This window comes from Heptranchias perlo, chromosome 6, assembly GCF_035084215.1.
Source record: "Heptranchias perlo isolate sHepPer1 chromosome 6, sHepPer1.hap1, whole genome shotgun sequence".
In the NCBI taxonomy this organism is placed as follows: domain Eukaryota; kingdom Metazoa; phylum Chordata; class Chondrichthyes; order Hexanchiformes; family Hexanchidae; genus Heptranchias; species Heptranchias perlo.
The window spans coordinates 69,945,948-69,970,514 of NC_090330.1; the positions used below are offsets into that span (position 1 = coordinate 69,945,948).

At 40.8% G+C, this 24,567-nt stretch overlaps 1 protein-coding gene across 1 annotated transcript in view; it reads left to right on the forward strand.

Moving 5' to 3' along the window:
• LOC137323060 (ephrin-B2-like) overlaps positions 1-23,647 on the forward strand; it is a 58,484-nt gene extending 34,837 nt beyond the window's left edge. The window contains exons 3-5 of the mRNA XM_067986457.1: positions 11,815-11,907; positions 13,314-13,412; positions 20,388-23,647. Coding sequence (XP_067842558.1) covers positions 11,815-11,907; positions 13,314-13,412; positions 20,388-20,800 — 605 coding nt within the window. The 3' untranslated portion in view covers positions 20,801-23,647. The remainder of the gene's footprint in view (positions 1-11,814; positions 11,908-13,313; positions 13,413-20,387) is intronic.
• Positions 23,648-24,567: the final 920 nt, after the last annotated feature.

Genomic DNA, 24,567 nt, shown 5'->3' on the forward strand with positions numbered 1-24,567 from the left:
CAAACGTATGTTTTATTGAAGCAGACAGGTGGAAAATTGCTCGAGATTCCTACCGAGTAAAGATTCTCCTTGTAAAGCAATAAGGTTCATCAGTGGGGCACAACCTGACTGTGGCACTTTATTAAGTTTATTGGAGAACTGTTTGTAGTCAAAGCAAATAGCTTCATGTACATCAAACTATTGTGCTGGAGAGTGGTGTGTTTTCTCATTAGTTATGTTGTATTCCAAACTGTCAGTCGGCATTAACTCAGTGAATGTAGACATCGACTAACCAAGGGATGAACTCTTGCTTAAAATGGTACATTGTGCCTGACTGGAGCCTACAGGGCAATCATTGGGTCATTAATATCATTGCTTGTGTTTGTGATTGGACGGTTTTCAAAAGCTAAAACCATTGGATTGGAACAGGCTGATTTTCGTGCTTCTGAATTATTTTCAGATTAACTCTTTGAGGGTAATTTCTGACCCAGAATCCCAAAGTGATTATCGGATTGCAATGTTACTTATTCGGATGGTACTACAGCGGTGAATGTACAAAACTTCAGAAATATCCACTGCCATTGCATAATGGGAATTTGAGCTTTCGCTGTCTACAGTTTTCCAACCATTCATTTTAGTGGTCGGGAAATTGTGGGCATGGAGAGCCCGAGTTTAAAAATCTGCGTGGTTTACATAATTCATTTGGGCTTTTTTTTATAAATGATAATGTGAGCATGTGTTTTCAAAACAGTAAAAGTCATCAGAGGATAAATGCTTGGGTACGTGACACAAGCACACTGATGTTAAACATACTTATCAAAACTTATCTGTCTGCTATTTATGCATTAACCCATTTGTTTTAAACAGATGAATGCCTCCGTCTAAAACAGAGAGAGGGATTAAATACTTGTTTATTAGTATCCCACAGTTTAATTTCAGGGCCTTTATTTTAAAGAGATGATGCATTTCAATAGTTAACTCATAAAACATAACCCTCTGCTCAACTTTATATAACTTTGTACTCTTGGCAATCAATTTGTAAGTAAACGCTCAACCAGGAGGAGCATTCAAAAGGGAATTGGATAAATCCCTGACTCAGCAGGAAGTGGATGGGCCAAATGGATTTTCTTGACCTTAAGTCTTAACTTCCTTTCTGTTCTATCTGCATCACAGTTCTGATGAACAAATTAGATGCAATTTGATATTGTGCACTCTGGCCCATTAACACTTACAAATTGGATTTTCAGAACACAGCATTGAAATAGACAGAACCAGCTTCTGTCCCTATCCCTTTCCACATTCCCTCCCAGTGCATACAGAGTCCCTGACCCCCTCAGAGCTAGGCTGTGATGCACCTAAGCTTAACGTGGGCTCCTGCTAATTAGAAAAATATTCTCAGTGAGGCTCGGAATGAAACAGGAAAAGTTGAATTTGACTACTGGCTTGTGCTAATGCAGTTAACATGGCTGTTATAACGCCCAACGTCACATCAACACTGTCACATTCCAATGGATTCCTGTTGCAATGTTATATGAGTTAGAGATGATAGTGATGGAGAATGCAGTAACCTTTTCAATCGACTAATGTGCTGCTGAATAAATTGCTTGCACAATAATTAGTATTGCATACTTAGAATTTGCCTGTTAGTGCGTCTAACTGCAGTGCTTCGCTTACATTTTGATGGCTGTTGGCTCCCCTCCCTTATGCATCCTCCTCCCTCGCTGACAATGTGGAGCAGCTCAGGCCATGGAATTCTGTATTTCCCGTCCTAATGCGATCTGTAGTCAGCCAGCAGGAGGTGTGGTTGAAGCAGGACAAATGATCGCTGTCAGCCCTCCCTTCCATCGAGGCGTGGCTGTTTCTGTGAAGCATTTCATTTAGCAGCCCAACCAAGAACTCAGTAAATTCATCCCAAATGCTGGGTGGTAGATTTTAATGGAGGGCACTCCTGACTTGGGCTACGATTGATGACCATAATTGCAGAGAAGGAATGTAAGTATCTGGGGTTGAAACTTAAATCAACTGACTGCTCATAAAAATCTAAAGTGAAACTCAAATCAGACCCATTGTGTGAATGGAGCATTTATTGTATTTTGTCCTTTTAGCCTAAAACCCAACCGTTAAATTTAAAGGAGGACATTTTAAATATACAGCAACATCTGTTTCCTGTTTAGCTATCAACCAGGACAATTTGAACTGTATCAGCCAAAGAACAAGGGTCTAAAAATTCTGGCTCGTTTTGGGCACAGAAATGGTGCAGTCTGGGTGGGGGGAGGAATTTGCGATGGAATCTGTTTCCACCCCTTTCTGGCCACGTTCCAAAAGTCAGGTGGGGAGGGGAGCCAAATGCATCTTCCGCCTTTCACCCCTCTCACAGGCGTGATATCACAGACTGGCAGGATAATGGTCTCAGCCCAAAAACCCTTTGGCTCCACCCAGCATATGGCCAACTGTAAGTACCCCTGCATGATGCAGGCATACTTGCCGTACAAGTGCCGTAAGTGTGCCCCTGCAATGCCTTTCTTTTCCCATTGGCACTTGATCTCAGAGGGAAGCAAATTGAAATTTGTACCTTCTGCCATCCCTCTCCGCTAGGGTGTCGTTTCAAAATTCCTGTGCCCCCTGCTGAGCCGATTCCCAGGGAGCACTGTAAATGGCATGGGCACCTACCCCTCTTATGCAAATAACCCTGTCCCTGAAATTTGGGATGAAGTCATCATCAGGGTAAATTTCACTTCTGCATTTTGAAGTTATTATGTGGAAGATTAAAGAAGACATTGGAAATGAACAAGTGATATTTGATTCCAAAAACAAAAGCTGTGCTCCTTGTTTTTTTTGTGGCAAATATGTTACACTCACTACTTTTGTAAAAGATGATTGGCTTTTAGGGCCCTTCGTCTCTCATCTAGGAAGGCAGTGCTGTTGATAAACCAACAAAACACAAAAAGGAAGAAACAAAACAATGCCTTTGAGCTGTGAAGTACCATTTCTTTTTAATTTCAAAAGTCCAAACTCCTCTGCCACAGTGAAAATACTATCAATTTGTAACTGCTAGTAGCATTTGATCCTTCCTGAGAGCTACAGCAGATACAGGGGTGTTGTAACAGGCATGGGAAGTGGCTGGTGTCCTTCTCATACACTTTCTCTTTGCCACGGGCAACGTTTGAAGCTCGCATTTTGGAAGACAATCATGGCCCCTAGAATCTGTGCTCATTAAATCGAGACACTCGAGTTTAAAGAATTCCTTGTCGTCCTTGAAGGACCTGGGCATAATGCGAGACAATTACTGCGGAGCTTGTTGCTTCCATTTCAGATAAGTGGCCTTATTGATGAAGGGGGTGGGGGAGGTGAATACTATATTCTCATGCTTATCAATAGAAGGTTAGTCTTTGTGAACTGATTAAAAAAAAACTTGCCAGCGTTAGGAATATTCATAGGCACCCACCATGCTTTTGTTTAACAGTAAAGGGAAATCCCCCAGATGGAGAAAGACGACTGCATAAAACTTGACATGGCAGTGACCTTTCCTGTTAGCTAGACAAATCAAGTTGCCCCTGTCAAGCGACACACTGTGTTAAAGGCATTGCGGTGTCTCCTAAAATAACGACGCATACAAGAGTTGGAAAATCTTCAATCCATTTAATTTCCTTCTTCATTTTTATTTGACTGTAGCACATTTTTCATATCTAATGAAGAAGTTGATGTAGTACCCCTTTAAGGTACAGTGGCATTCTGACAATGTTCCCTTTCTTACCCTATTTTCAGGGAATGTATAAGAATTTTTTTTTAAAAGCAAGATATTGGATCAATGCCCATGCATTTTATGACAGTTATTAAGTGTCATAACTCAAGGAGGCACATACAAAGTATTACTGACACTTGAATGTAGTAGCATAATTAATTTGGCTGCGAAAAAAACATTAGATCCACTGCTGGTCGATGTTTTATTGGGTTCAGGCTAATTAGCAGAAAGCATTAAACTAGAACGGGCCCTCATTTGTGTCTCCTACAGTCTCAAAGATAGAGAATGTGAGCCTGGTCCTTTTACTGCCAACAGAGCCCAGATTGCTTTAGCATTCTTCAGCAGTGTGTTCTATTCAGCAATTCATCAGCAGCTTGTAATCCAGTTACTCCACGTCTAGTCCCGGTCCCCATAAAATTATTTCTACATCACCTCGGACCAAACAGAAGTGCGTTTTGTCGAACACACGGAGAAAAAAAAAACGTGTTTTCTTTTATTCATCGGGAGAAAGTGAATAGAGATTACAAGTGGTGCAGTTCAATGGGGCCGTTTTCCACAGTCTGCTTTACAAAGGGCCGATTTTTGGGGGAGGAGGCCTTGTCGTTCCTGCTCTTTGTGCAGTGAGCTTAAATGTTACATTCGATTTATTTCCACCTTTTGTATGGATATTGCTGTCTGTTTAAAAAGCTGGAGTATTGTCCTTGAGATGTCATGAGCAGTTGATGTTAGATAAATAAATCTCGTTTTACCAAAGCTACATTTGATCTGTGATCCATAAGTCAATTTGATAAATTCAAAAACCCGTCAACTGCTGATCTGTGTCTTAAGGTTGACTTATGAACAGGACTAATGATTAATAGAATACTTACTACAAAGTACAGAAATTTAAACAAGAGATGAGGTTTTCTTTTCCTAGATTTTCTTGGGTGTGTAAACGAATACTGCAGCTTTAATAGACAATTTTATCCTTTGGGCTGTTTTCCAACTAAATTAAACATGAGAATAGTTAGTTGAGGTTTTGCTCTTTTCTTAACTAACAGCATCCCAGTATTATTTTTAAAGTAACCTTTTCATATATTTCATTCTCATGCCTCTGTAGGAGCTGCTTTGAATGTGACATTATAACTTTGATGCCACTGGTGTTTTGTATTCCAAGTACTGGGCTAGCTGCTATGAGGAAAGATGGTTTGTGCCAGCTTCCTGTATAGTTCCAGATTCCGGCGAGGTGGTGGGGTGAGGGTGAGGGGGGGGGGTGGGCGGTGTGGATATTTTCATGATGTGATGTGATCTGGTGTCCCGGTCAAGGGTGTTGGACACAGTGCAGAGACTTGAACCTGCTCTCAACTATGGTTGATAAGTGAGCATCTTAACTGGTATTCCACTGTTCTGGCTCTGCCACTGTTATGTCTATCAGAAGAGCCGACAATAGAAAATAGCCTCTGGGTCTTGTTCAGAGGTTCAAGAAATAATGGACAAGAATGTGTGATATGGAATGTTTTGCCAAATCGAGGATAGATGGGACTGTAGGAAAGTAAAACCGAAGGCCAAAATTCAGTCTGTTCTCAGTTTGGCAGCACAGTATACATAATAATGTGCAGTCTCATACTGACAGTTTTATTAAATTGCAGTTTATAAAGTTTACTGCTTTAAAAATGTTTTAACGCATAATATGGTGCATGTACAACTCTCCCCATGGGCTCAAAATTACAACCAATAAAGATCAGCTCAACCAGTTGATACACTAGTTTGAATTGGCATCTGTTGGGATCTTACGCAATGCTACCTGTGGTTAAATACAACTAGGTGTGGCACCACAATGTTAATACATCCAAATAACCTCCATCAGGTTCAGTTGCACTTGGTTAACATGTGAAGAGTTATTCCAGCTAATCAGTGTCCAGCATTCAGATGGGATGTGACTGAATATTGGCAAATGCGTACTGATGCATTTTCCAAGTTAGAAAATAATCCTGTCATACGCTTGTGCCACAAAGCAGCTGGGGAGGGGAGGGGGATTTGTGAAAGATAGAAAGAACATGTATTTATATAGCACTTTTCACGATCTTAGGTCGTCCCAAAATGCTCTACAGCCAATGAAGTACACTTTTTTTTTAAGTGAAGTCACTGTTGTAATGTAGGAGCCAAGTTGTGCACAGCAAGGCCCCACAAACAGCAATGAGATAATGACCAGATCACCTGTTTTAGTGATATTGGTTGAGGGATAAATATTGGACAGGACACCGGGGAGAACTCCCCAGCTGTTCACAGGATCTTTTACGTCTACCTGAGAGGGCAGACAGGGCCTCGGTTAAAGTCTCATCCGTAAAACAGCACATCCAACAGTGCAGCACTCCCTCAGTACTGCACAGAAGTGTCAGCCTAGATTTTGTGCTGAAGTCTCTGGAGTGGGATTTAAACCCACAACCTTCTGACACAGAGGCGAGAGTGTTACCACTGAGCCACAGCTGGCACCTTAGGTTGCCTTCAACCATCTGATCTGAGTGCTGTGTACTTGGCCAGTGGATTTTCTTTTATAGGCTAGAGACAAGCGCTTCATAATCCTGTAAGTGGACAATGGATCAATCTCTGGCTGCAGCTGGCCAAAATGCAGTTGGGATTTTTTGAATGTCAGAGTACAATGCATTCACCTTTCTGATGAAGTGTCTCTGTTATACAGTTTCTATCAGCTCAGTTCCACACATACGTCATCAGAGAATTGATGTGAAAAAAAGAGTTAAAAATAGGGAAAACAATGCTATAGGCAGACTCGACAGCTAGACACTTTGCAAATTTAATTTTATTAAAAAAATTATTTTGTAATGCTAACTATTTTCATTGATTTGTCTCTCCCTCTCTCTGTTGTGAATAGTATGAACTGGCTTGAGCTACCGATTGCTTTTAAAAGAAAGTAACTTATCTCCTGCGATTGTTTTTAGGGGAGAGTGAAAGCCTATTTGCTTTGCTGCATTCCAGTCAATTCCTTTTAAAACGGTTTTGAAATCTCTGTGTTCTGGCCTTTTACAATTGGCGGGGCCCACGCTGAATTCATGAAACGCACCTGAAATTGACCAGCAAGTTGTTAGGAAATGGAGGCAAGTTTTAGGGCTCCATTTTGGGTGAACTATATGCAGCGGATGAAACATCCTGGCTAAGCTGAGTCAAACAGAAAAAGTCCAAGCATTAACTGCCTCTCCCTTTTGATGGGGTATTGAAGGATGAAGCAGCATTGAATCTGTTATTCCTTTTTGAACTACTCTGATCACTGGTACTGAAAGCAACGATATAGGCACAAATCCAACAGCTTAATTCATCATGTGATTAAAGCAGTGTTACCGACCTTATAGACCAGAGATAGCCAAGACCCACGCTGTATATGAAGCACAGTCAGTCCCCGGGGAGGCAACATAATAATGATCAAATAAAGACATATTAAAATGTAACATTACTTTCCTTCTGTTGCGGACTGGGAAAATATCAAATCCAGTAGTGGCACTTGTGTACATGCATTCCTCTTTTGCTCATTAATTCGTGTCATCAACCAATTTTAAAATTGTGCACAATTTTGATGAGAACCTTGTAGCAGCGGCTATAATTCTTGCTATTTCTGACAGGTGCAACAGCTAGATAAACATTACGAAGCCGGTGGTGACATTGTTCTCCATGGAATTGTGATGTAAATCACGTCCTCCGTCCATCCCCCCCTCCCTCCCTCCCTCCCTCCACTACCCATGCCCCCCAAACTGAATGAAAATTCCCATCCCCTTTCCTTCAAATCAATTTGTTGTTATTAGGTCCTTGTGTGGGCTAGCACTGCCATCACAGAGATATAAAGTGAAAACATAGCACACACTAGCAAAGCACAGAAATAGCTGTTATCAAGTTTAGGTTACTTGCAGCAAGCCTTGCAGCAGCACATTAGTCCGATACTTTGCGTTGGTTTTAATGTGGTCATGACTCAGACCGAAAGATGCTGTTGTGGGCCTGATCTATTGACTGTCAGATTACCTTCAGTCAGTTGTTGCAAGCTATTGTCATTCAATGTTTTTCTCCGCTAAAATAATACTGCCGGATTTCGATGTATTGATTTAAAAAAAAACATAGAGCATAGTAACCTGTACTGCAACTGGAGCATTTCTAACCCCGTAACACCATTTTCCCCACGAGAAGCTATTGGGATTTAGTTGGATGAGTGGGCTAAGCCCTCAACCTGAAAATCTTCCATTCAGCTATTTTTGTTTTGAACACTGTATTGCAGAAACAATGAGACATTATTTTGGGATTTCATTATTACTGCAAGTTGGCATTCAGCTGTCATTTGCAACTGACGGATGGAGCTCAAGTTTCCTATAATCCTACACAAAGCACTCATGGAATTAGGCAGTTCCAGGATTTACCATCAAATACTGGTTTCAGTTTATTTTGACTGCAAGAATGTGGAGTGCTGCTCCCCAGACTGTGAAACATGAATTCACCTTGAAAATCCGATGGATTTTTCCAAGACTGTCCGGTGTAACATTTTACCTTGTAAAATAGGACGTGATGGACACACTGGGGTTTAAAACCCAAACCACTGAGGGTTCATTTACGCCATTTGTTTTCAAAGCTCGTTCCAAACAACATGATGTGTTAAATAGTTGACATGGGAGTCAGTTTGCAGTTGAAAGGTATTCTCAAGTTGAGAAACAAAACTTCAAAAAAGGGGGGACGCAGCTGATGTTTGCTTAGTGATCAGTCTCCTACACAGCTGCAGTCTGTCGGGAATACTTTGCACTTGCTCCTGTGTTTGACTTACACACATAGCTTTCAACAGGTACTAATGGCACGAAGCTCTGGTATCCTGAGCATCACCAGCTGATTTGTCTCTTTTAGCAAACACAGAGCATGGCTTTGCAGTGGGAAGCTTTGCTTATAGCTTGACCCCGTGCAGCTGGATGTGTGAGGCGATAGCTTGACAGCCCCTATGAATTTTTCGAATAATTTCCTCAAGCATCCTTGGCTAATTGTCAGATTAATTATGTGGGCAGGATTGTGATGTGGCTCAAGTTAGGACTGTCAGATTACCTTCAGCCAACAGTCTTTTATTCTTTGTCCAATGTGGGGTTTAAATTCATAACCATTTTATAAAAAAACCCTCTCACCCCATAAATTTCATGTGGAAAAAGGACTGAGAAATTGGAAACCACCTGAAGCAAACTTAAAGGATCCTTTGAGATTGTTGGTAGAGGAATTGCTCATTTCTTTGTTACTTGATCTCAAAAACCTGCCAAATTATACATCACTTTATACCAATAATTCTTTCATACATTTCGAATGGAGTGGCACTCAAGCTATCTTGCCAAGGTGGTCACTTTGCATGCTGGCGGATTGAGCAGATCACAGCTGTATGTCTTTGCCTGATCCCATTTCACAGCCAACACATGGTACACTGATCGAGCACAGGCTTCTGATTGTGTCTGTGACGCCAGCTAGGATGGAGGGAGGTGGGATGGGCTAGATTAAAGGATCAACATTTCCCAATTTGTAGATACTTGGGGGGGGGGGGGGGGGGAAGGGTTAGAGGAGCAAAACTATGGCCCTGAAATTTAGTTGTGGGATAACAACCTACAAGCACTTAGATGTGTTTGTCTGAAATTTGGTGGAGGCGGTAACACTTTAACCTGGTGAATGCCTGCACTAAAATAACCAGAAAGGAATTTCAGACAGACCTGTTAAGTGTTTGCATGCAAGTATCCCAAGATATAATTTCAGGGCCTATATATTTAAAATAAAAAGTAGCCGCATAGCTATATCAAAGCCCTATTTAAAATAAGTAAGCACTGCAACTGCTTTTAATTGTGTTCCTTGTAATTTTTTTAATATGCTTTTATTAATTAGTTCTGACTATGGCCCTGACTATGGTTTGCATTCTTCTGTATTGCTACAAGGCTCTCTTTTGTCCCAGTTTGTGGGAGAATCGTAAGTTTTCATCGTTAATTCTTAATTAAGCTTCTCCTGGTCACATACTTACAGGTGCCCTTGAGTGCCTCAGCTAATTAATCAACACATCACAAGCGACCTCAATTAAGAACTTTCTCCTTTCAACCGACCACACAAGCCTCAGTACCTTAGCATTAAATTTATTTTGATCCCACTTTTGCCTTGTGGTTGCTCCATGGGTTGCATTGCTGGGGATCTTTTTGGGGACGTTCTAACTTTTATCTATACATGGGAGTTGGCGTTAGTGCCACTCCATCATTATCAGTTTTTCTTGGGCAACAGATCTGGCCTAATTGCAGGGCTTCAGTTAGCTTTAGGTCTGAGTGTGAGGTGACCCCATCAAATGCGCATACCCAATTTGGCCACTGTAGGCAATGTTCGTGGATGAACCCTTAACCAATTTGTATGACGTTCCTTTGTCCGCTAGTAAATGGACTAACGCCTGCGTTAAGATAATGCAATATAATAGGAATGTGCTAAGTCTGCCAATATTGCCAATGGGAATTTCTAGACTATAGAATGAATTGAGTGTTTTAATAAAGTCTGTGAATGTGTTATTTGCATGTGTGCATGCATGCATACTTAAAGAGGAATTAAATCTCCACTCATAATCTGAAATAAAAGGAATTCTACTTCATTTGTTTTTTTTAGATATATTTTTTGTTTAAACAGTGAGCAGTCATGACATGGTGCCTTGGAGGAGTTACTGTATTGGAAGGGAGATGAATTAACATAACATTTATTAACCCCGGGCAGTTCAACAAGCTTGTAATTTCAACCACATGCTTTAATCAACAACATCACACTGTCAGCCCACGAACACCCTTCCCTCCACTGCTGCCTCAATGGCGTCTTCAGTACTCGTTGCTATTAAAAATATGTTAAACAGAGACCCAGTCTGCCCTCTCAGGTAGACGTAAAAGATCCCACGGCACTATTCGAAGAAAAGCAGGGGCGTTCTCTCCAGTGCCCTGGCCAACATTTATTCCTCAACCAACATCACTAAAAACAGATGATCTGGTCATTTATTTCATTGCTGTTTGCGGGAGCTTACTGTGTACAAATTGGCTGCCGCGTTTCCTACATTACAACAGTGACTGTGATTCAAAAGTGCTTAATTGGCTGTAAAGTGCTTTGGGATGTCCTGAGGTTATGAAAAGCGCTATATAATTGCAAGTTCTTTCTGTTATCCTGTTAAAATATCTTATGTTGGAAAAAATTGATACGAGGGAAAATAAAAAAAAAGTCAAATTCTTTTAACTTTTGTTTTTTAAAAGCTGTACTGATGGTAAGGAGGGAGTTTGTTTAAGGATTACTAATACATTGTATAGTGTTTTACATTAGTTATTCAGGCTTTGTAGTATTTGTTCTGCCTTCCTTGTTGCCATTTTCAAAAGTGTCTGGATGTTAAACTAAAGCCTGATCCTGTCTGGAGAGACCCGGTTTCCCAGGCCCCCAAATAGATTGATTTATTAGCATATTTTAATGGCCAAAGTACTGACTTGTATTGCAATAAACAATTACTTTGGTACCTGAATGCTTTTCAAAGAACTAATAGTGTTTGGAATTAGTTTCATAGCTTGGTTTCACCTGCCAAGATATTGTAAGTGTACACCTGTAACCAAATGACCAGGTGAAGGGATGAAGATAACATCTTTATTAACCATTCCAGTGCCCTCGTGCCTGCTGTTCTATGTTTGGGTACTGTTTTAACAGTCCTTGCTGTTGTAGTCTAATAGGTCATAAAAACCACTTCCAACATTGACAGGCATGATTTACACACAGAATTGCTTCATGCTATTGATTTTTCCATCTAAAAACTATATGTCTCCACAATTTTCCAAATCTGTTGATGTGGTGCCACATTACAGGCATATTCTTAACTGTCTTTTAGCAGATTAGATTTCAATAGCAGATAGATTACTATGTTACCTTAAGTGAATGAGGGATAGGGAGGAAGTGAAGTTATTGGATAAAATGTTCAAGCGTTCAGGTTTGTTAGAACTGTAATATGTTTATTTAGTGTCTTTGTTCAGGCAATACACATATTCTACAGATGACACTAGATTGAAATTTAATGATTAAACTTTTTTTCTTTTTTATAAAAACTTTACCAGCAACTTCAAATGGTACTTTGGAAGGGCTGGAAAACCGGGAAGGAGGAGTGTGCCAAACCAAAGCCATGAAGCTTATAATGAAAGTTGGACAAGGTAAGAACCTGGTATTTCCGGGAGACACGAGCAATGGTCTCTGTTTCCCACTTAGTTATAAACTGCTTCTAATCATTATGACAATTAGAGTCTCAATTCAGTCTCTCCATTACTGTGAAAATCAGCAGGTTCTCTACAGGTGTCAGAACAGAAGAGCACCCAACACCTAATCCTCATCCTGTAACTTTTCTGGAGTTCTGAATCATTGTCTGTTATATAAAAGGATTAGAAGTGACCTAAACGCTTGTCCTAAATTTTAATCGCATAGTTGCGCTGTAAAATGAAATAAAACAATCTATCTGTGGCCCTTCCTTAAGGTCAGTGAGACCTAGGCATCAACTTGAGGCTGTTGTGTTTTTAATTTCTGGAAAGAACGCTTTGCATTTTGCAGTTGGCTCATGATTTGAAAAAATCAATTAGTGTTTTAAATAAAAAAAAACACTAATTATACAATGCAGACTCTCGCTTCTCTTTGTTTTTAAGCCTTTAATATGAAGATTATGCTAGAGACTAGAGGCTTATTCGGTTAACTGTTTTGAATGTAACTGTTATTAAATAAGAAAGCCTTTAATAGATTACTCCTTCCTTGTAATATCATTAGTTGACGGTAAATGGAAATTAATTCTGTTTCATTTAACACAATTTCAATTTTGAAATGCAATCTGTGTTGACATCAGAAAGCTCCCTTACATCTCTAGACTTTGCAAAATGAAAACTTGTTTCATACACTTTCTATGTTGGCGTAGTGTCCATTTTGCATTCTGTCAGCATTCTCTATTCGATTGAACTATCATCTCCAAAGCTTTTGCCTGCTAGTGGAAGGCTTCCCCATGGCTGTAGTAGATGGCATTTGAGTGGTCAGCATGTAAAAATGCCGAGTATCTGCAGTACCATTAGGCTTAGTTTGGGCTCGGGTAAGGGACAATTTAGACAATGGCCATTTCTTCTCTGCCAAGGATGTGCATGTAACAGCAACTTAAAAACTTGGTAAACCAAGCAGAGCAGTGCTGCTGTTAAAGTGAAAGTTTTAAGTAACATTGTTACCAGACAAAGTACCTGTGCACTGAAGTGAATTGCTTAACATTTCAAATTTTGACAGGACAAAAATACACTAACACTTTAGCAATAAATAGAAATTCTGCTAGTTCATTTTGTTAAGTCCTAAACCATGAATAGATCTTTTAAAGAACATTACTGTTCATCAAAGTGACTTCCACAGTGTTAAGGCAATAAAGCTAAATGCAAATAGGCTTCACTCCAATCATGGCACCTGGAGTCTGCAATGGCCTCAGTGTGTTGCTCATGAAGTAAAACATCAGTGTTGAGGGATGGCCCTTTGTCTGACTGATGAAGGTATCTCAGCGTTACAGTTTGTAACTGAAACAACCTTTTTAAAAACTTTTTAGATGCAAGTTCTGTGGGAGGAAAAGAAAAATCAACCAGAGCTCCTGGAAAAGAACGGGATGGCACCACAACCAAGCCCACCCAAAAGACCGAGAATGAAGGTAACCATCTAGTAGAAGCTGATTCTAATGAAGATACCTCACCTATGAGCTGGAGTTGTGGAGCTTCTTTCATCTGCCAGAAAGGCCCATGTCACGTGCTCCGTTGGTGCAAGTTAGACATGAGGGACTTTGGCATGAGTGAACAAATGGCAGGAACTCCTTGACTCTGGGGCCGTTCTATGATGGGGACTACTTCTGTTTGAGTCTTAAGTGCATTTTTATATGAGCCACAACCATTCACTACTTAGTTTGGCTCAGTTTTGCATGTATGTGAAGTGCTGATCAAGTGGGCAGCTTGCACTTAGAATCATAGAATCATGCAGCACGGAAGGAGGCCATTCAGCCCATCGTGCCTGTGCTGGCTCTTTGAAAGAGCTATGCAATTAGTCACACTCACCTGCTTTTTCCTCATAGCCCTGCAACTTTTCCTTTTCAAGTATATATCTCCAATTCCCTTTTGAAAGTTACCTATGAATCTGCTTCCAACACCCTTTCAGGCAGTGCATTCCAAATCATAGCAACTCGCTACGTAAACAAATTTCTCCTCATATCCCCTCTGATTCTTTTGCCAATTATCTCAAATCTGTGTCCTATGGTTACTGACCCTCCTGCCAATGGAAACACTTTCTCTTTATTAACTCTATCAAATCCCTTCATAATTTTGAACACCTCCATTAAATCTCCACTTAACCTCTGCTCTAAGAAGAACAATCCAGCTTTTCTAGTCTCTCCAGATAACTGAAGTCTCTCATTCTTGGCATCATTGTGGTAAATCTCCTCTGCACCCTCTCAAAGGCCTTGACATCCTTCCTAAAGTGTACCCAGAATTCGATACAATATTCCAACTGAGGTTTAACCAGTGTTTTATGAAGGTTTAGCATAACTTCCTTGCTTTTGAACTCTATGCCTCTGTTTATAAATGAAAGGAATCTTACAACACCAGGTTATAGTCCAACTGTTTTATTTGAAAATCACAAGCTTTCGGAGGCTTTCTCCTTCGTCAGGTGAGTGTGGGATTCGGATTCCATGGAAGGTTGCCGCATTTATATTCAGAGAACAATACCTGGTGATTACAGATAATCTTTCCAACTGCCCGTTGTCAAGGCAATCAAAGTGTTCAGAAAGAGAGATATTACCTACAGGACCACCGAATACACAAACGGCCAGAACAAAAGACAGACAGAGGGAGAGAGAGAAACATCCAAAAGGAAGAGAAAGACAGAGAATGACCCGTTGTATTAAAAACAGATAACTTTTTTTCGCTGGTGGAGTTATGTGTAGCGTGACATGAACCCAAGATCCCGGTTGAGGCCGTCCTCATGGGTGCGGAACTTGGCTATCAATTTCTGCTCGACGATTTTGCGTTGTCGTGTCTCGAAGGCCGCCTTGGAGAACGCTTACCCGAAGATCGGTGGCTGAATGTCCTTGACTGCTGAAGTGTTCCCCGACTGGGAGGGAACCCTCCTGTCTGGCGATTGTTGCGCGGTGTCCGTTCATCCGTTATCGCAGTGTCTGCATGGTCTCGCCAATGTACCATGCTCCGGGGCATCCTTTCCTGCAACGTATGAGGTAGATAACGTTGGCCGAGTCACAGGAGTATGAACCATGTACCTGGTGGGCGGTGTCCTCTCGTGTGATGGTGGTATCTGTGTCGATGATCTGGCATGTCTTGCAGAGGTTGCCGTGGCAGGGTTGTGTGGTGTCGTGGACGCTGTTCTCCTGAAAGCTGGGTAATTTGCTGCGAACGATGGTCTGTTTGAGGTTGGGTGGCTGTTTGAAGGCGAGTAGTGGAGGTGTGGGGATGGCCTTAGCGAGGTGTTCGTCGTCATCGATGACATGTCACGCTACACATAACCCCACCAGCGAAAAAAAGTTATCTGTTTTTAATACAACGGGTCATTCTCTGTCTTTCTCTTCCTTTCGGATGTTTCTCTCTCTTTCTCTGTCTGTCTTTTGTTCTGGCAGTTTGTGTATTCGGTGGTCCTGTAGATAACATCTCTCTGTCTGAACACTTTGATTGCCTTGACAACGGGCAGTTGGAAAGATTATCTGTAATCACCAGGTATTGTTCTCTGACTATAAATGCGACAACCTTCCATGGAATCCGAATCCCACACTCACCTGACGAAGGAGAAAGCCTCCGAAAGCTTGTGATTTTCAAATAAAACAGTTGGACTATAACCTGGTGTTGTAAGATTCCTTACATTTGTCAACCCCAGTCCATCACCGGCATCTCCACATCACATCTGTTTATAAAGCCACGGATACAATGTGTTTATTTAACAGCCTTCTCAACTTGTGTTGCCACCTTCAAAGATTTGAGTATGTGTACCCTCAGGTCTCTCTGTTCCTGTACCCCCTTTAAAAATTGTACCTTTTAGTTTATATTGCCTCTCCTCATTCTTCCTCCCAAAATGCATGATTTCACACTTCGCTGCATTAAATTTCATCTGCCATGTGCCTGCCCATTTTACCAGTCTGTCTATGTCTCCTGAAGTCAATGTAGTAAACAGTGAACAGCTACTATCCTGCTCACTGTTCACTACATTTCCAAGCTTTGTGTCATCTGCAAACTTTGAAATTATACCTCCTATACCCAAGTGCAGGTCATTAATATATATCAAAAAGAGCAGTGGTCCGAAAACTGACCCCCTGGAGGACACCACTGCACACTTCCCTCCAGTCTGATAAACAACCGTTCACCACTACTCTCTGCTTCTGTCTCTTAGCCAATTTTGTATCCAATCTGCCTCTGCCCCTTTAATCCGATTGGCTTCAATTTTACTAACAAGTCTATTATGTGGCACTTTATCAAACGCCTTTTGAAGGTCCATATACATAACATCAACTGCACCAACTTCATCAGCCCTCTCCGTTATTTCACTGAAGAACCCAATCGAGTTTGTCAGACACGATTTGCATTTAACAAATGGCTGTCATTTATTAACCCATGTTTTTGCAAATAATTTTGTCCATTTGTAAGATAATAAGAGTTTCATATGCACGTGGGTTATGTGGGCCAAATAACTGACTTATTCACAATAGACCAGCTGCACCCCCATTCCTGCCCAAGTGGAAGGATGGCTGCTCGGCTGAACTGCTTGGCCACTTCCTACGTGGTCTCTGTATCTCATAAGGTACTAATTGTTTCTCAAAATCTATTTAAGCAACATGAGAGCAAAGTTAAACCATCGCGAAGTAAATATTTTATACAGTTTGCTGCATCATCAACTGTGTGTGACAGTGACCCAACGGTTGAGTTATCCGAGGTGGCTGTTTGTGGTCAATCCAAAAAAGCAAACTCACCCTAAAGCTCCTTACTAAAAGCCACCAGGGCCCTTTAAAATGCACAACTTCAGTGATGTGAGGGAGGTGAGTGTTGCACTTCACAAAACGTACAGGAGATCTGAAGGGTAAAATGAACCATCTGTGTCACTGTGCGATGCGCATTAAACCAGCAGAAACTTTAGCATTTTTTAATATTGTTTCTTTAGCAATCCTAAACTAGGACTATGAAAAGCAACAGGATTCCTCCACTTTCACAAGATAGCAGCAGAGTGCCAATCTTAAACCATAGCAGGGTGATGCTTTCACAGCACCTAGAACTCTGCCACGATTAGTGCAGTTTTCTGCACTTGGATCGTTTGTATTTGCTGCAGTTATTTCCTCCATATTGCCTAAATCTTGACAAGCTCCTTTACTCCTAATCCTACTAGACTTTCTCTCTGCCTTTCCACTTTGTTGAAAAGTGAGCTGCAATTTGAATCTGCGCTACAGCCAGATTAAAATTAGAGAACGTAATGCTCTCATTTGTTTCCTCGGGAGTTTGCGTTGTGAGTGATTCCAGATGTTTGACAGATAATGAGAGCTTCTATGTACTGTGCTTTCAAGAGAGGAAAGCCTTTAATTTCTTCCTGTGCTTCTTCCTCACTGTGTCAGGCTAGCACTCAGCTGCAGCTTACAAGACTCAGTTTAATGTAAATGTGATTGATTCCATCATCTCTATTAGCATGCCTTGCTTTGCCTCAGACTCTTATAGGCTTGCTAAGTAGAAATTTTTCAGAAGGTTTCATGTTGCTGTCTCTGGCTGTCAATTCTTTGAGCAGCAAAAGGGAGGGTTAAGACCATATATTACATTTTCTCAAAGCCGTGACTCCCCACGGGGATCTGTTTATTATTTCAAGGATTTAAATTCATGTTTCAGATCCATGAGCTTGCTTTACATTAATGTGTCAGAAAATAGATCAACTGCTCTTTTAAATAACACCCTACATTTCTGTGAACGACTAGAAACCGGCAGAATGCTGGTAAATTTAGTATCTATGTAATAGATTTATTTTTATTGTAGATGTAAAGTGGTCAACTGCATGTGGGATTGAGTCTCAGTCTATAATTCTACCATAGCAGGACAGTAGAACTCCATTTCTCAGGCTTGTATCACAGCAAATTAGATCAGTTCACTTGGAAATTGCATCATTCCAACAAAGCAATTGTCCACTGGTGGTAGCTTTTGCTGTTACCTCAGTAACTGTGTTGCCTCCATGTGAGAAGGCTTAAGACATGAAGTCACCAATTATTAATCCACAAGAGGAATTGATGCAAACAGCAGCTTTAGATTCTAGTAGTCTGTTAGATTATTAAAATATTACCATTTTGCACCATAAGTTACAAGAAACATCTCTTTCCCTTCTCTGTATCTCCATCTCTATTTTATCAATAGTATTGTGGTCATCGCTGTTCTGAACTTTTATCTCTCATTCCTCCCAAGTTCCAAATATGCCATCTAACGTACTCAGTGTAGTACTGAAGGTGTGCTGCACTTTTGGAGGTGACGTCTTTCAGATGAGATGTTAAACCGAGACCCTGTCTGTCCTCTCAGGTGGACGTAAAAGATCTCATGGCACTATTCGAAGAAGAGCAGGGGAGTTCCCTCACTGTCCTGGCCAAAATTTATCCCTCAACCAATATCACTTAAACAGATTATCTGGTCATTTATCTCATTGCTGTTTGCAGGACTTTGCTGTGCGCAAATTGGCTGACTTATTTCCCTACATTATAACAATGACTACACTTCAAAAGTACTTCATTGGTTGTGAAGTGTTTTGGCCAGCCCTGAGGTCGTGAATGGCGCTATCTAAATTCAAGTTCTTTCTTTGTCATCCTTCTCTCTGCATCTTCACTGTGCTGAAATCAAGGGGCAGAGGCAGCGTGGATACAAAACTGGCAAATCTCACCATAGCTCATTAGGAACTCAATAACAGGAGTAGGCCATTCAGATCCTTGAGCCTGCTCCGCCATTCAGTTCGATCATGGCTGATCTGTACCTCAACCCCATTTACGCACCATTGCTCCTTATCACTTGATACCCTTACCTAAAAAAAATCTATTGATCTCAGTCTTGAAGGCTTCAATTGACCCAGTATCCACAGTCTTTTGGTGCAGAGAATTCCAGATTTCTACTATGCTTTGTGTGAAAAAGTGCTTCCTAATTTCATTCCAGAATGGCTTAGGTCTAATTTTAAGATTATGCCTCCTCATTCTGACTCCCCCACCAGAGGAAATAGTTTCTCTCTAACTACCCCATTGAATCTATAGGATTTGAAACACCTCGATTAGATCACCCCTCAATATTCTATACTCAAGGGATACAATCATTTCCTTCTTCTCCATAGTCATTCTTTACTCTTACAATCTTCTAGCTTTTAGAACCCAAAGGTGTAATTGTTTAACTACTACTTCTTGATTTACTTTGTCTTCTATCCTGCTCTTTTCAGTTAGACTTTTCAACTAGTTTTTTTAATAAACGAAAACCATAGAATGTTATCATGTGAGTTTGCACCTGCAGCTCCCACACAGAAGGTTTCTCGATTTCAGCAAGGCCAATGGGCAAGCGGTGCAGATGCAAACCTTTGCGAGAAGGTCCCCTTGTTGTCCCCACAACCCATTTAATGGTGCCAAGCACCAGGACACCTAAAACATGGGAAGTGGAGATATTTATTTGTTAAAATTCCCACTAAAGTAGAGAGGGGGCAGATCCAGCCTGGGGGGAGAAGAATACCAGACAAGTGGATTTACAAAGATGGAACATCATTGATGGTTATAAAGTTTTGATTCACAAAGGAGAAATTGCCATGTAAATTAATTTTATGGTCAGTCGGATATGAAATTGTAAGTTAGATAAATACAACATGCCTTATGAGTAAAAAAAAAGCTCAGATGCATAGTCTCATTCCTGAGTGAATAGAGTAGTTTGTTTCTCGGCATATGGAATGACTAATATATCCAGCACCAGCAGCAAAGGGGCTGCAGCTTGTCAGACTGTATGACTAGGGACAATTGTCTTGAGGATTTACATTTTCTTACTCTCGCCCATGCTGCCTCAGGCAAGCCTGCATCTGTTTTAAGTGAAGCTGTCAGCTCCATTCTTTGCTAGTGACTGACGAAGATTTATTAATAAAAAAAAGTGGTCCAGGGATAACATGTAAGCATATGTCATTTTAAATATTCATTGCTGACCACTAGTGCTTGTATTTGGATGACCAATAGATAAAACTCGTTTGTCAAAGCCTTTGTTTTTATTGAAGACCAAGTCTTTGTTTTGATGGTCTGTTCGAAGTCAATTGGTGTGTTAAAAGAAGTATATCATGTATTAATTTAGTGGTTATTTAATGGTAATTTATTTTCTTAGAAAGTTTGTACTTCTTCAGCAATGTGTTTAATGGTGGCTTCACTAAATCAGCCTCAGCATCCAGAAGTGGCTGGTTGGTTGATTCAAAGTATATCAAAATGAATGCCCTAAAATCCCATCAGTAATTCCTTGGAAACACAGAGACTGCAGCTTCAAGCATTTTTCAATAGAGAGAAGGTTTTATTTAACAACATTTAATCCTAGGAGTGAAATGATATTCTGAGAGATGATTTTAAAGGGCTTTTGTGGAGAGCCAAATTATTCAAACATTTCTTCTTTGTTTTCAGGTGGGACACACTCACTGAGTGGTGACAATAAACCTTCGACTCCACCCAGGGACTCGGACCAGGGCAGGTTCCTCAGCCCCGACGTGGCCTTATTTGCAGGCATTGGATCGGGCTGCGTGATCTTCATCATCATCATCATCATGTTGGTGGTCCTGCTGCTGAAGTACAAGAGGCGACACAGAAAGCACTCTCCACAGCACACCACCACTCTGTCCCTCAGCACGCTGGCCACCCCTAAACGCGGCGGCAACAACAACGGCTCCGAACCCAGTGACATTATCATTCCGTTAAGGACTGCAGACAGCGCCTTCTGCCCGCATTATGAAAAGGTCAGCGGAGACTATGGACATCCTGTGTATATAGTCCAGGAGATGCCACCACAGAGCCCAGCGAATATATACTACAAAGTCTGAGATGAGAGAACTAAGGCTAGTTTGGGATCCTGAAGAAAATTCTTGGCCTGTTGCATACCTGGGTCTTCTGCTGAAATTAGTGGTGACTTTTTTTTTTGCACCAGGATTGACGTTAAAGTGTAGGAGAATTAAAGGGGAAAATGAAAGCTTTGCAGGAAATTCAGGTGAAGAGAGAGCTGGTTAGTGTGTATGGTCTGTGTAGGAATCTGCTTACAGTAAAATGACAGGAGCGGCAAGCCGGAGGACAGTTGGGTCAGGGACTCAACCAGACTGTTCCACCTTTTACTCTCACCATTAATTTCTGGACCATATGTTACAAACATACCAGGAAGCAAGAAGCAAAGGGATGTTTGAACTATCCATCACTGTATTTATAACCAGTAACGTTTTACGCTTTGGATATTCAGCAATAGAAAATAGTCAGTCTGCACTTTCCCTGGACTGTTACCTTTTATATTAACCGGATTTCATAAATCCGCCTCTGTCTCCGTTCTTGTGCTTTTTGATTTTTATTCCCTCTTATCGTTTTCCTGTTACCAGTATTACTTGTTAACCCGAAGGCCACTTTGCCTTCGAACATGATCACTGTAACTTCAGGAACTTTCTAGAACGTGCCACGACATTAACCTTAATCAAACATCCCAGCCACCAGTGGTAGTATTCTCACAGTAGCCACACTTTAATCAGTCATACAGAAAGTGATAAACCATGTCCACGTAGATGCAGGAGTCCCTCTAGCCAGATATAGGATACATTGTTAATGAGCAGGAGACCTGTTCACCTGTGAAGTTTAACTGCATTTGCAGTTGTATGCTGCTGCCTTTTTGAATCCAAAAAAGGAAGTGTAAAGATATAGATTATTTAGGGAGCACTTTGGTACTAAAAGTTCCAAGATGTAGGCTGGTAGACATGGTGACAAGCACAGTGCTGTAGGACTGCACTTTAAATGAACTAAAATAATTATTTTGAGCAAAACTGAGCTGGAGAGAGAAAAATAAAAATGAAAGGCCCCCATCCGCATGGTGCTTTATTGAGGTATTAAAGGGAAGGGCGCACATCAGTGATAAATGGCACCACTGGGGCTAGTGATGATGCTCTTTAAGAACAGTGCGACAGTGGCATAGACACACTGAGGAAAGATTCTGCTTTACGGTTTGAATCCTTTAATGCTTTGTATGAACAGACTGTGGAGCAGTCTCCGTACTACATGGTACAGCTTCTCTTACTGTGGCTGGCATACCACTGTGGCTTCATTGACCTTTAAGTAGTCATGAGACAAAAAAATGAAATACTTTACATAACATGGACAAGGGAGAAGAAGGAACTAAGTGATCAAATAGCAGACCGGGGAGCAGATTATTATGGGTCAATTTTTGTAGTCAGAATTGCTCTGTAAGTATGCACAGTGGGCAGATAAAGATGGTTTGAACATTAGACTATCTGGATGGTCATAACACAGCCACAAAACATTTGGACACTTGCTTCTGGGAATGGAATCTTGTTTTCATAGGTAACCAATATAAAAATAGAGTCCTCATAAGACTTCTTAAGTAACAAAAGCTGGGAAATCAGTCCTACTTCATATCTACAAGAACTAAAGGAGCTTTTTAGCCTCAATCTATTTAGTTTACATGTGGGCCTAATTTTTAGAAAATACTTTTTCTTAAATTAATATTAAACAGTAGTAGCCTGGCACTGCGAATGAAAAGGCTGGGCTCAGGAATCCCAAAGGGGAACCCTCAAAATGGCTGCCCAGCCTAATCCTTGAACCTGAAAATTACCTTGGCGACAAAAGTGAGTCACTTTGCATATACTTAGGTCGTTGTCATGGTGATGAAGTACATTACATGTGCAACTGATTTTCTACCATTTCCATGCAAAGTGTTTTTTTTTGTGGGCCTTCGGGACAAGAGACATATTAGCAGAAACACTTCTCAGTTATACAAGATCTTGTTTGTTCTTTATGAAGTGCTTTATGGGTTATCTGTGCCCAGCTGTGTTGTTGTTTTAAACCAGACTGTGAAAACGGCAGGTGAATTTCCAATTTAAAAAGAAATCCAATGTAGGGATCGATGGGATTTCTGGTTTATAAACCATGCAGTGGTTGTGTGTCCGATGTAGAGTAAGGCACTTTAAACTGATCCCTTGCGGTTCGTCTTACTCCCATCCCCATCACCCCCAAAAAATGCCACTGTAACCGCCTTGCAGACACAATCATCCCTATCACCTGGTTTTAGAATTTGCACCACACAGTAAACTGATGCTAGTTGTGAAGAAGCTGTAAATATGTGGAATATTTTAATGTATAAGGATTTGGGCAGGGAGGGGGGGAGATTTAAAATAGCCTTATTCACCTTTTTAGTAACAGAAGTTCACAGGAGAGCATGACTTAATTTTCCTTAAAGTAAAATGTTTTGTGTAAATAGAAGATTTTTTTTAAACAAATTCTAAGGAGGATGTTTTGTATAAAATCTGAATTTTTTGCAATGTATTTTTAGCTATAGCTTGTTTTCAAGGCAGTGTCATTCCCCTTTGCACTGTTTTAAAAAATGGAGAAAAAAGAAAATTGGTAAGGTTACCAAATTGACCGCTGCATATTTGTGCCATGAATATTTATTTAATTGTTTCTTTGTCCAGTTTGTACACACAGTATTATGCTTGCTTTATAAATATTGAATGTTGCTTTCTCCTCATTCCCCCCCCCTTTTTTTGTCTGCTCTTTCAGTCATGGTTTTTTTTCTGAAGCAGGTTTAATTTTCACCTTCACTCCCCTGCAGTCCAAGGAAAAATGAACAAAATTAAAATCACATTCCATAAGTCTGTTACAAACTGAAATTGTTTTTAAATAAAAGACTTTTTTTCCTATGGAAACTTGCCTGGGGTTCAATTTTTTTCTTCTTCCCTTCTTATACTTCCTGAAATCTGGCAAAAACAAAGGTCTTTTAAAATAGCTTGTTACATTTCGAATAAAATGCTGGAGATTCAATTATGAAGTTGTGTTTTCAGTGCCCCTGGGATAGGGAGAGGGAAAAGTCAGCCAGTGTTCCCACTTCTGATTACTATCATGCTGGAAAGTATACTTGTATATGTCAGGTGAGGAGAGGATTGGGCTAGGTTGTAACACCCCCTCCCCACCAAGGTCGAATAGCCTGTCTACACTCATTGTCAAGGCTCATGCATAAACAACAACAAATTGCATTTATATAGTGCCTTTAATGTAGAAAAATGTGCTTGTCCTAAGGAGGCCTAATCAGAAGAAATGCACGCTGAGCCAAAGAAAGGAAGTGGTGACCAAAAGCTTGGTCAGAGAGATGGGCTTTAAGGAGGGTCTTAAAGGAGGAGGGGGAAGAGTTTAGGGAGGGAATTCCAGAGAGTGGGGCCTAAAAGAATGGCAAACTGAGCAGGGTACTGGAGGGTAACTGATAACTGGAACATACTCCAGCATGAGAGTCAGTGGGGTAAATTTCCGTCTTTAGTGTTCCTGACACTGTTCGGCATGTATATGCTGAGAATTTTGAGTGGGCATTCCCCATAGTTTTCGATCCATTGAAATGAATGGATAAAAATTGTGGGCAACACACTCAATTCCCTGATATAATTTCCCAGAATGTAATGGCCTAAAGAAGGACGTTAATCTGAAGGAGCAGGGGAAACACAGACTGGGTTTGTGTGGGGCTTCACTGAAAATGTCCTTCACTTCTACCTTCTGGCTGGGAGAAGATGACTTGTGGACTGTTCTACAACAATGCTAATATACCTTTACCATG